This window comes from Crotalus tigris, unplaced genomic scaffold (genome assembly GCF_016545835.1).
Source record: "Crotalus tigris isolate CLP2741 ecotype Arizona unplaced genomic scaffold, ASM1654583v1 scf7180000017646.2482762, whole genome shotgun sequence".
Classification (NCBI taxonomy): domain Eukaryota; kingdom Metazoa; phylum Chordata; class Lepidosauria; order Squamata; family Viperidae; genus Crotalus; species Crotalus tigris.
The window spans coordinates 1541018-1559903 of NW_024096538.1; the positions used below are offsets into that span (position 1 = coordinate 1541018).

Below are 18886 nucleotides of genomic sequence, written 5' to 3' on the forward strand. Positions count from 1 at the left end.
GAACCAATCCCCGATGTATCAGCTCCAGCTGTCAGTCATTTTTTTCTGAAAGTTATTCGTGTTTTCTCTCGTTGCGGAATGAGCCTCAGAAAACACGAATAACTTTCAAACACAGAGGCTCCGACTACTCAGTACCTGCCCACCAGGGCATCCTGCGCGTGAAGACACCACGGCGTTTAGTGTTTGCTCTGCATCCGCCTTTCGAACTGGGGAGGGAGGGGGGAAAGGAAGCGCGAGCAAGAGCGCGAAAAGCGCGAACTTTTCGACGCCCTGGCTTGACTACGTCGCGTCACCGGAACCGGAACCAGGGTTCGATATTTGGCGAAACGGAAGGGGCGGGGTAAATCAAAGCAAAACAGTAAGAGGAGAAGCGGCGGTGCGTCTCTCGGTAACAGTTTTTGCACCGCCCCCTTTCCCGGAATTGCAGGTACGTGTAGCCGCTGCGCTTTGCTTTTGCGTACGCCGTCGGCAGGCAGGGCCCTTTCCCCTCTCGATCGGGCGATGACGAGCCCTTCTGACACCCCCCTCCCTCAGGTGTGCATGTTGAGAGCGAGGAGGGACGGGACGGGGCAGGAGAAGGAACCTTCCCTCCACTTCTGGTCTGCGTCCTTGGCCTTCTGGGACGCGAAGGGCTTCGCAGAGAATGTCGCTTTCCCCCGTTTTCTCTCCTACCGGCGCTATCGGCGGCGGCTGTGGTTACCTGCCGAGGAGGGGAGGCGAAAAACTCTGGGGCGGTAGCGACCCTGTATCCCCGTTTGAGGGGAGGGGAAGGGTTTGCCTGTCATGAACAGGAACTACACGCAGGCGTCGTAGAGAATCACAGGAACTGCTTGTCCTCCCACTTTGCCGCGCGCGTTTTCGAGGTGCTTTTCTTGAGTCTTCTCTGAGAGATCAAACCTGACCTTTCAGGCAGGTATTCAAAGGAGTGTGCCAGAACTAGCCTTAAGGGAAACAGACTCGTCTGGAGGGGGGGAATAAACTACGGACCTGGATTAGGGTGTCTGGTTAATTTTGCTGTCCTCGATACAGGCAGGCGTTGTATTTGAGGCTGAACTGGAGGTTTTAAAAGTGCGAGAGGAACAAGCATCCTGATTTCCTGCAGAATAGTAATACCTGGAGATCGGTCACTAACAATGTTCACCTACATGGAATTTTTAGTACTACTGGTACATCTTTCAAAGCTCACTGAGAGGTCATATTCACCGACATATATTAATGGTGGTATAATAAAGTATTCTGTTCCTAATTCAACTTGCAAAATAGTAATAAAAAATAGGGTAATTATCTTCTGCCTAATATCAGTGCAGTTACTTTGGACATCAGTTGTAATTCTGCAATACTCTGTTAGATCTGTTTACCGTTGTTTACTTAATCAAATTGTTGGGATTCACAAAAAATGCAGTCTGGCATATTTTAAAAGTATGTTGTGCAAACTAAACTAGAATGTCCCTGTTGTAAAAACTATAGCTCTTCTTGAAAAGTGGAACATAGGGTTAGGTGCATCATTGATAGCTACTTTTATGCCAATAGAGAGCAAAGAGTATTCCATTCTATTATGTCACATAATAATTTTATCAGACATTCTTCTCCAGCCTGACAACCTTCATAGGTATTGGACTGCATTCTTGTGAACCCAGACATTACTTTTAGCATCTGTGATGATAACAGGTCATAGTTTCATTATAGAACCATATTAACAACTGCAGTGATTCATTTAACAGCTGTGTCAAGAAAGGTAAAATGGGGCAACTCAACTGTCTCACTTAGCAACAGAAATTTTAGGCTCAATTTGGGTCATATATGTGTTGTAACAAGAGGACACAATGTAACAGCGTAAAATACAACAAAGCAAAATAAGGAAACAAAATACTGATGTATAAATGTTAATGCCTTTTCCCCTGAGGCACTGGTAATATTAATCAGATATTGGAAGTAGCTTTTATGTTTTTTATAGTACAATAATAGTGTCAGAATAAATATTTACATAACTATTCTGCAGTTTCATTTTTATTGCCATCTCTTTCAAGAAGGCTATCTGATGTTTTAACTGTTCCACGATCCCCAGAGAAAATAGGGAATACATCTGTAAGTTAGACAACAAAAGTTTGGCACATTGATTTCCAGTGGTATAATGGAAAAAACAAAACTTTGCAAGTTGGAGTTCTTGCAGTCTTTCTATTTTCTTATAATGCCCCAAAGTACAAGATGTAGACCAGCAAAATGCTGTGGACGTAGTGTACTTAGATTTCAGTAAGGCATTTGATAAAGTAGACCACAATCTACTCCTTGGTAAGCTAGAAAAAGGTGGAATAGACAACATCACCACTAGATGGATCTGTAGCTGACTGGCAAACATACTCAATGAGTAGTCCTCAATGGCACTACATCGACATGGAGAGAAATAAGCATTGGGAAACTACAAGGTTCCATCTTAGGCCCAGTACTCTTCAATATCTTCATCAATGACTTAGATGAGGGAATTGAAGGGGAACTCATCATATTTGCAGATGACACCAAACTGGCAGGAGTAGCCAACACATCAGAAAACAAACTCAGGATCCAAAAAGATCTTGAGAAACTTGAACAAAGGCTTTATCCAACAAAATGAATTTCAGTGTGGAGAAAAGCAAAGTTTTACATTTAGGCAGGAAAAATCAAAGGTACAAGTACAGATTGGGCAAGACCTGGCTTAAAAACAGTAACTGTGAGAGGGACCTTGGAGTCCTAGTGGACGATCACTTGACTATGAGCCAGCAGTGTGCAGTAGCAGCCACCAAAAAAGCTAATATAATTCTGGGTTGTATAAACAGAGGCATAGAATCAAGATCACGTGAAGTATTAGTACCGCTTTATAAAACCCTACGAAGACCACACCTGGAATACTGCAGCCAATTCTGGTCTCCATATCACAAAAAAGATGTTGAGAGTTTGGAGAAGATTCAGAGAAGAGCAACTAAGACGATTAAAGGCTTGGAGACTAAAACATACGAAGAACGGCTGCAGGACTTGGGTTTGGCTAGTCTAAATTAAAGAAGAAATAGGAGAGACATGATAGCAGTATTCCAGTATTTGAGGGGTTGCCACCAAGAAGAGGAGGTCACGTTATTCGCCAAAGCACCAGAGGGACAAGGAACAATGGTTGGAAACTGATCAAAGATAGAAGCAACCTGGAATTAAGCAGAAACTTCCTGACAGTGAGGACAATTAACCAATGGAACAGCTTGCCTCCAGAAATCTTGGGTGCTCCATCACTGGAGATTTTTAAGAAAAAGCTGGACAGTCACTTGTCTGAGATGGTATAGGTCCTCCTCTTGAGCAGGGGCTGGACTAGAAGACCTCCAAGATCCCTTCCAGCTCCATTCTATTCTAATGGAAAGTAACCCTACACCAGTGGTGGAAAACCTATGGAATGGGTGCCAGAGGCGGCACTCAGAGCCCTCTCTGTGGGCATGCTCGCCGTCGCCCCAGTCCTAGCCTTCAGCTGGGTTTTATAAAACTTTTTCACTTTAGGCCTCCGCCACCATGTGAAAAAAAAAAAAGTTCAATCAGTCAATTTCAACTTCTCGTAGGAAAAAAAAAGATCATGCAAAGTTGGAATTGATTGATTGGCTGGGCCACATCCAGCCAATTGGCCACACCCAGCCAATGGGCCACACCCACCCGGCACTTAACGATGCATAAGTGGGTTTTGGGTTGCAGTTTGGGCACTCAGTCTCTAAAAGGTTTGTCATCACTGCCCTACACGATCCATGTATAAGTAGCAGGGGTGCATCTTTATTGATGTTTGAATGGTGTTTCAAAATATAGTGTATATAATTGTCGTGAGATTTGTTTAGGGCTACTTCCAACTAGATAATAATCTTGTCATCCCATCTCTAGATTTCAGCCCTATGCAACATTTGAACTATCACCTTGCCCTGATGTATTTTAAAGAGAGTGGCTGCCAGGTGCTCTCCTTTGGAATTGAAAAACTTAAAGATAACACTCACTATGCATTGAGCAATTGCTAAAATGATGGATCAATATGTGTTCATGTAAGGCAATGTGCCATTTGCATATTGCTATATTTTAATTTCCAAAAGTAACACACTCCATTATCTTATTCTTTGGTTATTGTCATGTTTATTACATTGTAAAATCTATTTCCATAATTGGTACTTTTTCAGTTTTTTTTATTATGAAAAAAATAATAGGATTACTGTATCTGAAATGGTATACACTAATACAGTACAGTGTTATGATGAGGTTTGCTTATTCACACATACCTTTCGCTTGTACAACTTCATTAAAATTGCTCTGAATAGTCAATTAGAAGATACCACATTAACATTCTCTAATATACTTTTCTATGTGAAATGCATAAACACTTCCCCATTATCTATTTATCACTTGGTATTGATATTTAAATGGTGTATCAGAGGTAAGCAATTGTGAGATTTGTTTTTCTAGAACACATTTTAAAAGCAATTCGTTGTTTAACTATTTCCAGTCAAAATGTGTTATTGTTTTATAAAGAGCTTGTTGGAAGCCTTTGATTATAGATATGGTCATCAATTGGCTGGCATATTTTTTATATTGTTTAAATCCTAAAACCCTTAAACAGCTTCAAGGCATTTTAATTAAAAATCTGATATACATTAAAACAACACTAATAAAATGAGAAAATAAAATCAGTGTATCTTGTAATCACATAAAAACCAAGATATAAGCATAAATTGCTATTGTTAAAGTATCATAAATACAAATGATCTGTGCATTTATAATTGGTAGCTAATTTTTTTCTAGATCTGTACAATCATCTTCAGATTGGTACTTAACTGAAAATCAGTCCCACCAAATACATTGGTATACATGTTCAAGATTATTCTGTTAGATGGCTATAATATATATTGCACATATTTGGAAAGTTAGAGGAGATTGTAGCCAGAGATTTTTGAGATAGTGAAAATTTGATTTTGAAGGTTAGAAGCTGAGGCAAAAGTGTGAAGTTCTATGTAATAGCTGGCTGTAATTGTGGCTGAGACACATAGGTAGGTAAGTATAGTTTTTAAAATCAGTGTCAGCGTTTATGAAATATTTTTTCAAGACAGTGTCTAAATTAAAAGAAAATATAAACTAAAGGGAAAAAAATCCTGTAAGACTATTTGGAATTAGTTTTCTTATTTAATGTAGGTAACGATGAAGGAAGCATGTGCCTCCATATGATACCTTTTACATTATGTATAAAGTCTTTGTTTTTGCGCTTATTCATTGCCTTTATGTATTGTTTTAATTGACATGTTTAATTGTTGAAGCACAGTATCAAGATAACTACAGTTGGTTAGGTTATGAAATTGTTATGCTGACAAATAAATGGATTTGAGCTATATAAAGATTCCATTAATAGATAAATACAGAAAGGTACCATGCTAGAAAAATCATAATTACGATGAACTTGAGTGAGAAAGAAAAGACAGATAAAATGTGTCTTTAGTGACAATTTGAAAATAAAAAGGAAAATGAATGTGGATGTGGAAAGAAGTAACTGACAGCTGAGCAAGGAACAGCATATACAGATTAGGTCAGAACTGAAGAGACCATGTCAGCAAAGTTAAATTTTGAATAGAATGAGAAGGGTGAAGGAGGCTAACAACTACAAAAAGAGCTTATTTAGTAATATTTAAATCTAAGGGAAAGGAAAGAAACAGTGTATCCATTATTTGTAGGCTAACCATACCTTGTGTTAAATGGTCTGCAGGAAATGATATTTTGTTGCTTTCAATCGGTAAAAGAGATTGGGGAAAATTGAGTACCAGTAGTCTTCAACCTATGACCACAATTGACCCCAAATTTCTGTTGTTAAGTGAAACATTTGTTAAATGAATTTTGCCCCATTTTATGATCTTTCTTGCCACAGTTGTTAAGTAAATCACTACAATTGTTAAGTTAGTAACAAGGTTGTTAGTAACAATGGTTTCCCCATTGACTTTGCTTTTCAGAAGGCCACGACAGATGATCACATATTTATTCGTTCATTAACTGGAGTAAAGAATTACTTCATATTCTTTATCTTAATGATACTACAACAGAGAAATATATATTTAAGAAAGTGTATGAACTTTTAGAAAAGTATAATCTTTCAAAATCAAAACTAGTATGTGTGGCTACAGATGTGCAGCAGCCAATGACAAGGAAAAGGATTAGCTCAGTTATTGGCTAAGCAGAATGAAATTGCTCCTGATCATTTCATCAGAAGCACTGCATTATGTGCCAGGAAGTGCTGTGCTCAAAAAGTAATATAAATGGAACACATACTGAATTTTGTTAAGCAAACAGTGAATTTTTATATTCTTGAGGTTTGTAGCAACATCAATTTTCTTGAAACTGAAGGTGAAAAGGAAGGTTTATTTTATTATACAGAACTTTGCTGGCTTTCTTATCATTCGTTTTTGAAGTTTTGACAACTTCACCCATGAAATCAAAAATTTTAGAAGTGAGGGTAGAGTCACAAAAACAAGAAGAATTGGTCAACAGAGTTGGCTTTCATTGTAGGTATTATGAAGCATTTAAATGAATGAATTTAAAATTTTGGGATCAAAATTAGATTGGAATGTTATTTCAATGTTTATTTTGTTCCTTTAATTTCTGCAATTATGATTCAAATATTTAAGAATCACTATTTGAATTTTAAAAGCAATTTGAAGGATTCAAAATGTGTGATAACAAATTTTATTAATCAGAGATCCTTTTTTTAATGTTGAGAGTGAAAAATAACATTCAGATGAAACTTGAAATTTACTGTAACACAGTGATAAAAAAGTACTATATAACGAAGTTAGTGTTTCATATTTTTATTCTAATTAAAACATTTTGTTGAAATGTGTATGTTTGCTATAAGAATCTTAATGTTTGATAGTACATAACAATGTGAACATTTATTCTCACTCCTGAAGATAATTAAAATTTCACACAGGGCAAATTAAAAATGAACATTTATTAGCCCTATTGAAAACTGTTATCACAAAAGCTTGAACCCAATATTGAAAAAATAGTTTCTGGCAAAAAGTGCCAAGTTTCTCGCAAAGATTTTGACTCTTATGGTGACATGTTTTGAAATGCTTTCGAATCTATTCAATATTAACCCATAAAATTGTATGTATGCACCTTTTTACAAATAGTCTTTTGATTATAGCACTTAGCAATAGCACCACTTCACGGTGCTTTACAGCCCTCTCTAAGCAGTTTACAGAGTCAGCATATTGTCCCCAACAATCTGGGTCCTCATTTTACTGACCTTGGAAGGATGAAAGGCTGTGTCAACCTTGAGCCAGTGAGAGTCAAACTGCTGGCAGTCCTCCAATATTGCATTCTAACCACTGCTCCACCATGGCTTTTATGAAACAATTGGGATCTAAATTGCTGTTGCTAAGCAATCTCGTTGTGAAGTGCAGTGTCACATGACCACATTGCTTAGCGATAGCAATCCCACCAGTCCCAGTTATCATCATGACCTCAGGACCATGGGGTTATTAAGAGGGAAGAGCCAGGTGTAATGGTCTGTGGGAATGATCTTGGGAGATGGGGCAAAGAATGCTGTCTAGAAACAGTCAGATAAGAGACAGCATAGCCTGCAACTGCATAGTGGGCAGAGCAAGAGGCTTCCCTAATTTCTCAGGCTGTAAAGTTGCTGGTGGGAGAATTGTACTTTCAGACTTGCAAGATTCTATTAATGAACAGTAGGTTTAGAATAAAGTGGAATTAGCTTATCTCTTTGTGCTTCCTGCCTTGTTTACCTGGTGAGGCTGCTAGCAGGAGTCTAGTACAGGGCAGGAGGAGGGCAGTGCTACAGGGGGTGCTAAGAAGTGCAGGTGGGCTGGTGAGGACTGCAGATGGGCCAGCAAGGACTGTAGGTGGGTGCTAAGTTTCTGGCAAGTGCTATGGGTGATAAATGCTGTGAGTGGGTGGGTGCTGGTTCTCAAGGAGTAATGTAGTCTAATTTGTTCTGGTTTTTTTTTTAACCTTCTTTATTCTTCCTGTTAATAGTTTTCTATTAGTAATGAATGAATGTTGAATTTAGGGGAGGAAGAAGATAGTCAATGTTGAATTTAGGGGAGGAAGAAGGTAGTCTAGATATACAGTACCAGAAAAAGATAGCTACCATTTGAGAATAAGCGCTGCAGATCTGCAGACTTAAAAGTGATTGAGAATCAAACAGATTTAGTCTGCTATATCGGCAAAAGCGATCTCAGAGGCAGGCAAATTACTATGGTGAGCAATTTTTTGAAGTAGGTGTAAGACTGTAAAAATAATAAATTATATTGATGAGAGAAAGATGGAAAGTGAAGTGCAAAACTTAAAGCTGTTGTCATCCCAGTCATAGTAGGCCCTCAAACTCTAGATACTAGATTACAGAGTAACAGCTATTTCTGCGTTACTTGTACATTATGCAATCATCCTATTTGATTAAGAGGTTCCTTGAAAAGGAATTATGTGCTTAAGAAATAAAGGCAGATGATTAAGGCAGAGAATTTTGGGGAATGGGATAAAAATTCAGGCTGACTGTTATTGATTTTATTGAAGAAACTGCCAAAAGCCTTAGCAAAGATGGAGAGCAAAGGCAACTTAATGTATTTGCAAAGCAAATTGGGAATGGAAAATAAAGTGCAAAAGCAATCCCTTAAATGAAAAATTATTGTTAGGGAGGATATCTAGAATTATATGCCTATGAGATACATTTTATGACAGATGTTGGAAATATTTTTTCTTGAGCCATATTATTTGTTTATATAGCAACACTTATAGCACAGTGGTTCTCAACCTTTTTAATGCCGCGACCCCCAACTGGTCGTAAGTCGAGGACTACTCAACTGGTCGTAAGTCGAGGACTATTCAACTGGTGCGGCACCGTTTGCAGAATGGGACTTTTGGCGGGCTCAGCAGGGCAGAGACAGCCTGGACAATTCCTATTGGCTTTTGAAAGCCAATAGAATTAGACTCTATTCAAGAGAGTCTATTCTATTGGTTTTCAAAAGCCAATAGAATAAAAGTGAGTAGCACAGCTAAGGAAAAGGGGGAAAAAATGGCGGACTGCGTTGTTTGGCGACCCCCGTGAAATGGTCGTTTGACCCCAAATGGGGTCCCGGCCCACAGGTTGAAAACCACTGGTCTAGCACCTTTTTTCAGATAGTATTGATTTTTTAAAAAACCCTTTGATTTCTGTAATGATTTTTTCTAGTCAGGATATTTCCAGAAAATAAATTTATCATTCTAACTTATAATTTTTTTCAGCTTATCACCTCAAGATTGATGCATGTTTTCATCATTGTCTTAAACTTGCTGAGAGTTTGGATAAACATGGCTCAACTTCAACAAGGAGGTCCTGATGAAAAAGAGAAGACTACAGCATTAAAGGGTACAAATTAATTTGGAACTTCTCCTCCATAGGCACTCCGTAGACTGTGTTCTGATGAACTATAATTTTGTGGTTAGTAAAACAGGTGAGCAAGTGCAAATGATACAACCCACATTTCTCGGCTGCAATAAACCTCTTACATACATCCATAATCCAGAATTTTTGTTCTTTGCTTCAAAAAAGGATATATCAGCACGCAACAGGATTGCTGTTAGTTGTGATAGAGAAGCCAGTTGGATCCCCCTGATGGCAAAAATCCTATAATTGAAAGAAAAATGCTACAACTTATGCACATTAGTCAACACTCAGAATGAACAAAGTAGTGTGTGGGAAAAGCTTTAAAGAGTAAACAGACATACCTTAATTGTTTGCAAGAGTTGATGCCGAATTAACGTATTATAATAATTTCAAAATTATTTCAGTGGAAGGATATACGAAACACCACCATAGTAGCCTGGCTGAATTAGATTTCTCCTTCCCTCCCTCCCTCCCTCCCTCTGTCTCTCCCTCCCTCCCTCTGTATTGGGAGGAATTGTTGCTTATTTGGTTCCTTTTAGATTTCTATAATTTTTAATCTGATACAGTTTGGAATTTTGAATCTTATTCCCTGCTGAACTCCCTTCAACATGCCTTTTTTTTCTTCCTCTGAACATAAAATGGGATACTATATCCTATTTTATATGCTGTTTCTAGTCTTCAGAAAAAAAGTGCCATATAAACTGGCAATCAGTGTATGCTATCCTGAAATATGTAGAAAACTGACAGGACATAAATATAATCAATATGCTCTTCAGAGGCAGTATTCACATGATAGCTTCAGACATTTTCACTCTTAGAAGGCAGGGCATTTGAATCTCCTCACTCTCCTATAGTGCTGTTGTCTTCTGCACTTTCCCTCAGTCAGTTTAGATGCAAGTTCTGGGTCATGTATTGTTATTATTGCAATGGATTTGCATGATCACTGTTTATCATTAGAAAGAAAAAGAAAGAAAGGAAGGAAAGAGAAGGAAGAAAGGAAAGAAAAAAGTGTGTTTGTGTATGTATATGTATATATATTCCTTATTAAGAGAATAAAGATAAGCAGTAATCATGTAAATTTATTGTAATCTTAAATTTACATATTTATTCACTTTTGCCCGGAGAAGAGTGTGTGTGTGTGTGTGTGTGTGTGTATGTATGAAATCGAGAGTAGGTGATAAATATTTAGATTTGTTTGAATACCCTTCTAATTCAAATGTGCTTAGTGCTTTACTCATTTAGGAGAACACATTTCTAAGACCACCTAATCTCCACAATTACTCTAGATGGCTTGCAAATTAAAAAGAAGCATCACAATATAAGAAAAAAAATGAAGGAGAATATTCCATAAGGTTGGAGTGGCCATAGGAAAAATCTGTGATTCTTTTCCTGGCCAGTAGGTGTTAAGTAAAAGTGCTACACTCAATTTGCCAACAAATTTGGAAAACTCAACAGTGGCCACAGGATTGAAAAAGGTCAGTTTACATTCCAATTCCAAAGAAAGGCAGTGCCAAAGAATGTTCAAACTATCGCACCATTGCACTCATTTCACATGCTAGTAAAGTTATGCTTAAAATCCTACAAGCTAGACTCCAGCAGTATGTGGATCGAGAACTACCAGAAGTACAGGCAGGATTTCGAAGAGGCCGAGGAACTAGAGATCAAATTGCCAACATACGCTGGATCATGGAGAAAGCTAGGGAGTTCCAGAAAAACATCTACTTCTGTTTCATTGACTATGCTAAAGCCTTTGATTGTGTGGATCACAACAAATTGTGGCAAGTTCTTAAAGAGATGGGAGTACCAGACCATCTCATTTGTCTCTTGAGAAACCTATATGCGGGTCAAGAAGCAACAGTGAGAACTGGACACGGAACCACTGATTGGTTCAAAATTGGAAAAGGAGTCCGGCAAGGCTGTATACTGTTGCCCTGCCTATTTAACTTATATGCAGAGCATATCATGAGAAAGGCAGGGCTAGATGAATCAAAAGTTGGAATTAAGATTGCCGGGAGAAATATCAACAACCTAAGATATGCCGATGATACCACTCTAATGGCAGAAAGTGAAGAGGAACTAAAGAGCCTCTTGATGCAGGTGAAGAAGGAGAGTGCAAAAGTTGGCTTGAAACTCAACCTTAAGAAAACCAAAATCATGGCATCCGGCCCTCTCAATTCCTGGCAAATAGATGGGGAAGAAATGGAGGTAGTGACAGATTTTATTTTTCTGGGCTCCAAGATCACCTCAGATGGGGACTGCAGCCAAGAAATTAAAAGACGCTTGCTCCTGGGAGGAAAGCTATGGCAAATCTAGACAGCATACTAAAAAGCAGAGACATCACCCTGCCAACAAAAGTACGTATAGTCCAGGCCATGGTTTTCCCAGTTGCAATGTATGGCTGTGAAAGTTGGACCATAAGAAAGGCTGAGCGCCAAAGAATTGAGGCCTTTGAACTATGGTGCTGGAGAAGACTTCTGCGAGTCCCTTGGCATTCAAACTGGTCAGTCCTAGAAGAGATCAACCCCGACTTCTCTTTAGAAGGCCAGATCCTGAAGTTGAAACTCAAATACTTTGGCCACCTAATGAGAAGGAAGGACTCACTGGAGAAGGGCCTAATGCTGGGAAAGATTGAGGGCAATAGAAGAAGGGGACGACAGAGAATGAGATTGCTGGATGGAGTCACTGAAGCAGTAGGTGTGAACTTAAATGGACTCCAGAAGATGGTAGAGGACAGGAAGACCTGGAGGAACGTTGTCCATGGGGTCGCGATGGGTGGACACGACTTCGCAATTAACAACAACAACAACAAAGGTGTTAAGTTGGGATGAAATCAATCTGTAAATACATACTTAAAGAACACCCTGCCCCTTTCCCATAAAAAAGAAAAGTAATGTATCTTAAAGCAGTTCAGATTTAAATTTTCAGTGTAAAAGAAAGCTCTTCTGAAAATAACAAAAATACAAAAGATAAAGATTTTTGCTCCAGTTCCTGCAAACCTAGCAGCTCAAAAGCATGCAAATGCAAATAGATAACTAGGTACCACTTCAGTGAGAAGATAACAATATTTTGTGTGCCTTGGCATCTAGTCATGCTGGCCAAGCTAAGAAACGGAGATGAGCACTGTCCCCTAGAGTCGGATATGACTGGACAGAGGAAACCTTTTCCTTTACCTTTAATGTTAAATCATCTTTTGTTGCTGTTATTAGTCATAGATTCATAGACTCATTAGGTCAGAAGGGATCTTGGAAGTGTTCTAGTCCAGCCTTCTACCAAAGCAGGACTCCTCAAACATCCTAGTCCAATCTCCTGTTATGGAGCACCAACAGCTTCAGATGGCTGGTTATTATGTTGCTTTACACCTCTCACAATCAACAAATTCCTTAGATCTTTGTAAAGTTACAACCACTTGTTTTTTGTATATGGAGAATAAATCCAAACTTTCTTCCCTGTGATAGCATTTCAAGAATTGGAAAACTGTTACCATGTTTTCCTTTACCCTTCTTTGCTCTCAGTTATTTTAACCATTCTTCATAGAATTTATCTTCCAAGATCCACACATTCAAGAGCACACTTTGTTGCTTTTCACTGTTGATTAAGCCCAAGATTGCACTAACTCTTTGGGTAGGTACAGCACAGTGCTAACTCATCCTTAATATGTTGTCTGCCAGCAAATTGAAATCCTCCAAACAAGTACTACTGAGGAGCCAGGTACTGTCTATTCTATATTTGTGCATCTGTTTTTTTTTATTTAATTGAGTGCAAAACTTCACATTTCTCATGATTGGGTAGGATTTTGTTGAATAGGATGCAATATTCAAGTCTATCAAGACCTTTTTGAACCCTGAGTGTGATGTGTTCTCTGCAGATTTGCTGAATATCCCTCCTCTTTCTTCATCTAAGTCATAAAAACATTGAAGAGCAGCGGGCCCAAGATGAAACCTCTCCATGTACACATAGATCCATTAAGGAGCATGTATTATGCATGATTATTTAACCAACTGTGAATCCATTGGTAATAGGACCATTATTCCATTTTATTAAGAGGTTGTGGCTTTAATCCTATCTCAATCCTTACTGAAGATATGAAGTTTAGGTGTATTACATCCACAGTAGTTTCTTGATCTACTAATCTCAGTATATTAATCCAAAAAGATTATTTATTTTTCACATTTCTGAACAGCCCATCTCCCTCAAAGAAGGAGTATAATAAAATTTTAAAATGTAAAGCAGTATGTATAAAGGTTACAAATTTTAAAAGGGGGCAAGAGATTAAAATTAGATAAAAGGTAAAGGATGATCTTCCAGGGGGCCCCACAGCTGCATGCTCCCCTAGACTCCCCATGCAAGGCCACAGAGCCATGTTTTAACTCCTTTTCCAAAGGCCAGGAGAATGGGGTGCTGCCTTGTCTCTAGGGAGAGAATATTCCATAGAGCAGGGGCAACAGCAGAGAAGGCTGTCTTCCTAGATCCCACCATTGACAGAGTCTGCAACATATCTTCTCACCAGTTGGGATGGGCTAATGCAGTGGTTCTCAACCTTTTTAATGCCGCGACCCCCAACCGGTCGTAAATCGAGGACTACTCAACCGGTCGTAAGTCGAGGACTACTCGTGCTGGTGCAGCACCGTTTGCAGAATGGGACTTTTGGCGGGCTCAGCAGGGCAGAGACAGCCTGTACAATTCCTATTGGCTTTTGAAAGCCAATAGAATTAGACTCTATTCAAGAGAGTCTATTCTATTGGCTTTCAAAAGCCAATAGAATAAAAGTGAGTAGCACAACTAAGGAAAAGGGGGAAAAAATGGCGGACTGCGTTGTTTGGCGACCCCCGTGAAATGGTCGTTCGACCCCAAATGGGGTCCCGACCCACAGGTTGAGAACCACTGGGCTAATGTAATGGGAAGAAGATGGCTTTATAAGTAGCCGATTCCATGCCATGTAGAACTTTATAGGTCACAATCTTTTAATTGGACCGAGAAGCAAACTGGCATCCAATACAGTTCACAGAGTAGAAGTGTAATATGAGCCCTTCTTACGGTGCCTAAAATTGCCTGTGTGGCCACATTTTGTTCCAGCTGAAGCTTCTGGGTACTTTTCAAGGTTATCTCCACGTAGAGCACATTGCACTGATCCAAACGGGATATGATCAGGGTATATGATTGACCAACGAGAGTGCCTCCATATCCAGGAAAGGGCATTCAGCTGAAATTTGTTTTTTTCCATATAGGCCCTTATAATCTCCAAGCACCATGAAAGAATGTCCACTGTATCACTTACTTCACTTAGGACGGATATATATAACTGGTGATATACTGGTGATACTTCATCCCATAGTGATGGAGATCTCACCCAGCAGTTTCATGTAGAACACTGTGGCACCCCACAAAGCAGGGTCCAATAACTGTATCTGTCTTCCTATTAACACCAATTGGGGGCAACCTCAGAGGAAGGAGATAAACCAACACAGAACTGTGCCATTCAGGCCCAACTCATTAAGTCAGGCCAAAAAAAATGCCATGGTTGATGGTAATGAAAGACTAGCAAGGATGGATATACCACCTCTGTCCTCCATTAGTGTGACCAGTGCTGTTTTAGTCCCATATCTGGGCCTGAAACCTAACTAATAAAGGTTCAGATAATCTGTTTCTTACAGGATCCTCTGGAGTTGCAATGTCAGTACCGTCACCACCACTTTTCCAAAAAATGGGAGGTGGAGAATGGACAAAAATAATCTAGAATAGTAGGATTCAACAATGGCTTCTTGAGAGGGAGCATAACAACACCTTTTTAAAAGGAGCTGGAAAATTCCCTCCAACAAGGATGAATTCACCAACACTTGGAACATCCACTGGACACCTCCTGAGTGGCCTTAACCAGTCAGGAGTAGTATGGATCTAATGCACAGGTGGTGGTGTTTTCGTTCTGGAGGACCCTTTCCACTTCCACAGGTTCAACAGAATCAAACCGTTCCCAGATAACTGGATAAATCTGCTCCCTGGGCATCTCTACAATATTTGTACATGCTTCATATCCAACAGGAAATGAGTCAGAATGATTTTATCCTCCAGATGCATGGAAAATTCCTCCACGTGATCCTATAGATGGGCCTCTGGGCTCCTTTTTCTGAGGATTGTCTGGGTAACCCTAAACAGGGCCATTGAGTGGCATTCTGTGGATGAAATAACAGTGAAGAAGTATTGTGATTCATTGAACATGACCTATTATTAACCAAACCATGCTGACTTTTAATAAATATGATGTTGTTTTCCAAGTACTTGCAATATTTTCTTCATTTTTTTCCCAAGTATTGGTGTCAAGCTGATTGATCTGTAATTTCCTGGGTCTGTTCTTTTCCCTTTTTAAAAGATTGCAATAATGTTAGTTTTTCTCCAGTTTTATGCTGTTTCTGATGTATTCCAGATTTCTCAACGATTACTGCCAGTCGTTTTGAGATTACTTCAGGCGCGTTCTTTAGCACTCTGTGATCTAGTAAATCCAGCTCCAACAATTTGAATTTATTCAGACATATAAATATTCTTTGTTCCTTGCCTGTTTTGACCTGTATTTCTCTTGTCTCCCAACCAACCCCTGATGCTGCATAATCTGGAAGGTTAGGCCAGTTTTTCCTTTTGCAAAAATACAGATGCAAAAGATTATAGTTTTGTCATTTATTTTAAGAATAAACTCTGGTCAGAAATGAAACCAAACAAGGTTCCTATAATCATACTAATATAGTTAATCATACTAGTATATTTCTGGAAATCCCAGCATTTGTAAACAGACCAAATTAAGTTTTTAAAGTTAAAAGGGCAATTCTTCTAAAATAATCCAGTAGCCTCAAAAAATTGAATGTGGGTTGAAAAAGAAAATTGGGAGATTTGAATTGGCAGCTTCAAAATCTTAATGTTGGTAACCTGAAAAAAGACATAGCTTGATGGAACTCTGTAGGAAGAATATATTGTCGATATTTTTATAGTTTTTTTAAACTTAAACATTTTATGTATATACATACATTGCTGAATATGTTTGTGATAAATTAACAATTCTTTTAAAATCACTATTTTTGTTATAGAAGTAATAACTTTGAGGTCTACAGAAAGACTATCTTCTTCCCCACCTTTTTTCCCCAGACTTGTTGTCTAGAATAGACTTGGATGAACTGATGAAAAAAGATGAACCTCCTCTTGAGTTTGCTGATACTCTTGAAGGATTTGAATACACTTTTAATGAAAGTAAGTAATAATTTCAGGGAAAAAAATCATTTAAAAATAAATATTTTTCCATGCCTTATTTTTATAGCTTATACAGATGTATCAAATAATTAGTACAAGCAATAATCTGAAATAATTTTTCCCTGGTTAGAAAAGTATAGATATTCACATTCTTGCTGTACATGAATAAAAAAGAATTGTAAATACACATTGGGGAGAAATCTGAATCTTTTTCCTTGAAATAACATTGTGAACTATACCTTAACAACTGATCCTAAAGATACTGCAGATTTTAGTTTAACAAGATACTAAAAATATAAATACTAGCTTCATTTCTTGTGTCACCTTTTTTAATTTTATGGAAGATTTTTTTAAAAAATATAATCATATATATATATATATATATAGCACTTTAAATTGTCAATTACAATTACATTGTCTATCCATGTGATCTAGAAACCCTGTTAATAAAAGTCAGGGAGCAAAGTGAAAAAATAGAACTTAGATTACATATAAAGAAGACCAAACTAATGATAGCAAGTATAAAAGCTACCCTTAGAATTGACAACAATGATAATGTATTAGTAGATTGTGTTTGGCTTTTACATTTGGCTATTAATCATAAAGAAACCTGAAGAAAAATGGTAGTTGCAGACCACTGCTTGGTAAGGTAGCAATAAAGGTTTTGGAAAAGGTATACATATGCTGTGATTTGTTTAACCTATGAAGATCACAATCTGCAGGCAATGGTTTTCCCTGTGATACTATAGGGAAGCAAAAGATGGACTTTCAATAAGCAGGATAGAAAAAGTATTGACATTTTTGAAAGCTAATATTAGAGAAGATACCTGAAAATTACATAGATGATCAACACAATAAACAAATGGATCATGTGAAAGATCAATCTGGAGTTCTTAAATTTGTATTTGGTATTCATGGTGCAAAGACCTAGCTCTCTTGAGAAGTCTATAACTCAGGGAAAGGTAGAAGGAAAGGAGAGGATGACCATCAACAAGGTGAATGGACTCAAATTACATCAGAAAATGGGTGCATTGTTGGAAGACATGAAGGAGAAGATTGGTGACAGATCATACTCAAGAATTTCTATGTGGTCACTAACAATGACTTCATGACACATAAGCAATTAAAAATATAATACTTAGCTATTCAGTAACTCAAAGAGTTTCATTGGAGAGTATTAAAAAATCTTGCTTGTTAAGATTTTAATTCTTTGAAACAAATAGTTCAACCCTTTAAAGCAGTATTCTTCTGCCTCGTTCTAGGACTGCTCATTTAATATTGCATATTAGCTTGCTAAAAGCTAGTAACACATAAATGTTAATGCATGATGCTAAAAGGTTAAAAGTTCAGCCATCCTTGTGTTTGAAAGGCACTACTATATTCTAAATAATTCTTTATTCTACATCATCCTACTGGGGCTGTTACTAGAATTTTTTATATGTCTTTTTAATATCCTCATTCATGGTTTTGTGATTTGGAGGGAATTTTATTCTGATTTATCCAAAAAAAAAAAAAATCTAGAAGATGACTCGGTGAAAATTAAGAGCACTATACTACAATTCAAAACAGTGCTCTAATTTCGTTAGGGAGAAACTTGCTTTGAAAATAAACACAAAGATTGAGCAGGGATTTTTAAAAAATAGATGTGCTAGAAAAAACAATGATTGGCATTAAGGAAGGTATATTAAAACTGGATGTGAAGTTGAAGTAGAACATTTAATTGGCAGTTAGTAAACACATTGAAATTGATAATGAATAAAAAGGTAAGAATACCTTTTCTTGATCAATATATTAAGAGGCAGAAATTTTGAGATAGCGTAAAGTACTGTACATACTTTATACTAGACATGACCTTCTCAAACAAAAGATCTTATCTATTTGTTTAGACAAAAATATTGAACTGTATACAATTCAATATAATTTCTATGTTCTGCTCTTATATCTATTTGTTTTCATCAGTAATTATATCTATGCAAAATAAATCCATAATGTATGAAAAATATTTTTTTGTGTGAGAGAGACTTCTGATGATTGCCTGGACTAGTTCCTGCAGATTTCTTGGCAAGTTTTTTGGAAGTGGTTATAGGTGCAAAATATCACCTAAAATAGCAGTGCAATATCATCATTATATTTCAAAAACTCATTTTTGACACCTTAGGTAAAGGGAATAACTGAAGAGAGAATCTATTTTTAGTGATTTTATCTATTATGCACTCATAACTAAGTGCATAAGTGTATAAGCGTGGT

General features: G+C 37.7%; 1 protein-coding gene across 4 annotated transcripts in view; it reads left to right on the plus strand.

The window, feature by feature from the left end:
- Positions 1-309: 309 nt before the first annotated feature.
- The window catches only part of FAM172A (family with sequence similarity 172 member A), a 239878-nt gene continuing 221301 nt past the window's right edge, over positions 310-18886 (plus strand). For 3 of the 4 annotated variants that reach the window (XM_039335704.1, XM_039335702.1, XM_039335701.1), the window contains exons 1-3: positions 310-427; positions 9268-9391; positions 16538-16639. In XM_039335704.1, coding sequence (XP_039191638.1) covers positions 9286-9391; positions 16538-16639 — 208 coding nt within the window. In that variant the 5' untranslated portion in view covers positions 310-427; positions 9268-9285. Of the gene's footprint in view, positions 428-9267; positions 9477-16537; positions 16640-18886 lie in introns of all 4 variants that reach the window. The other variant, XM_039335703.1, reaches the window with a different exon arrangement.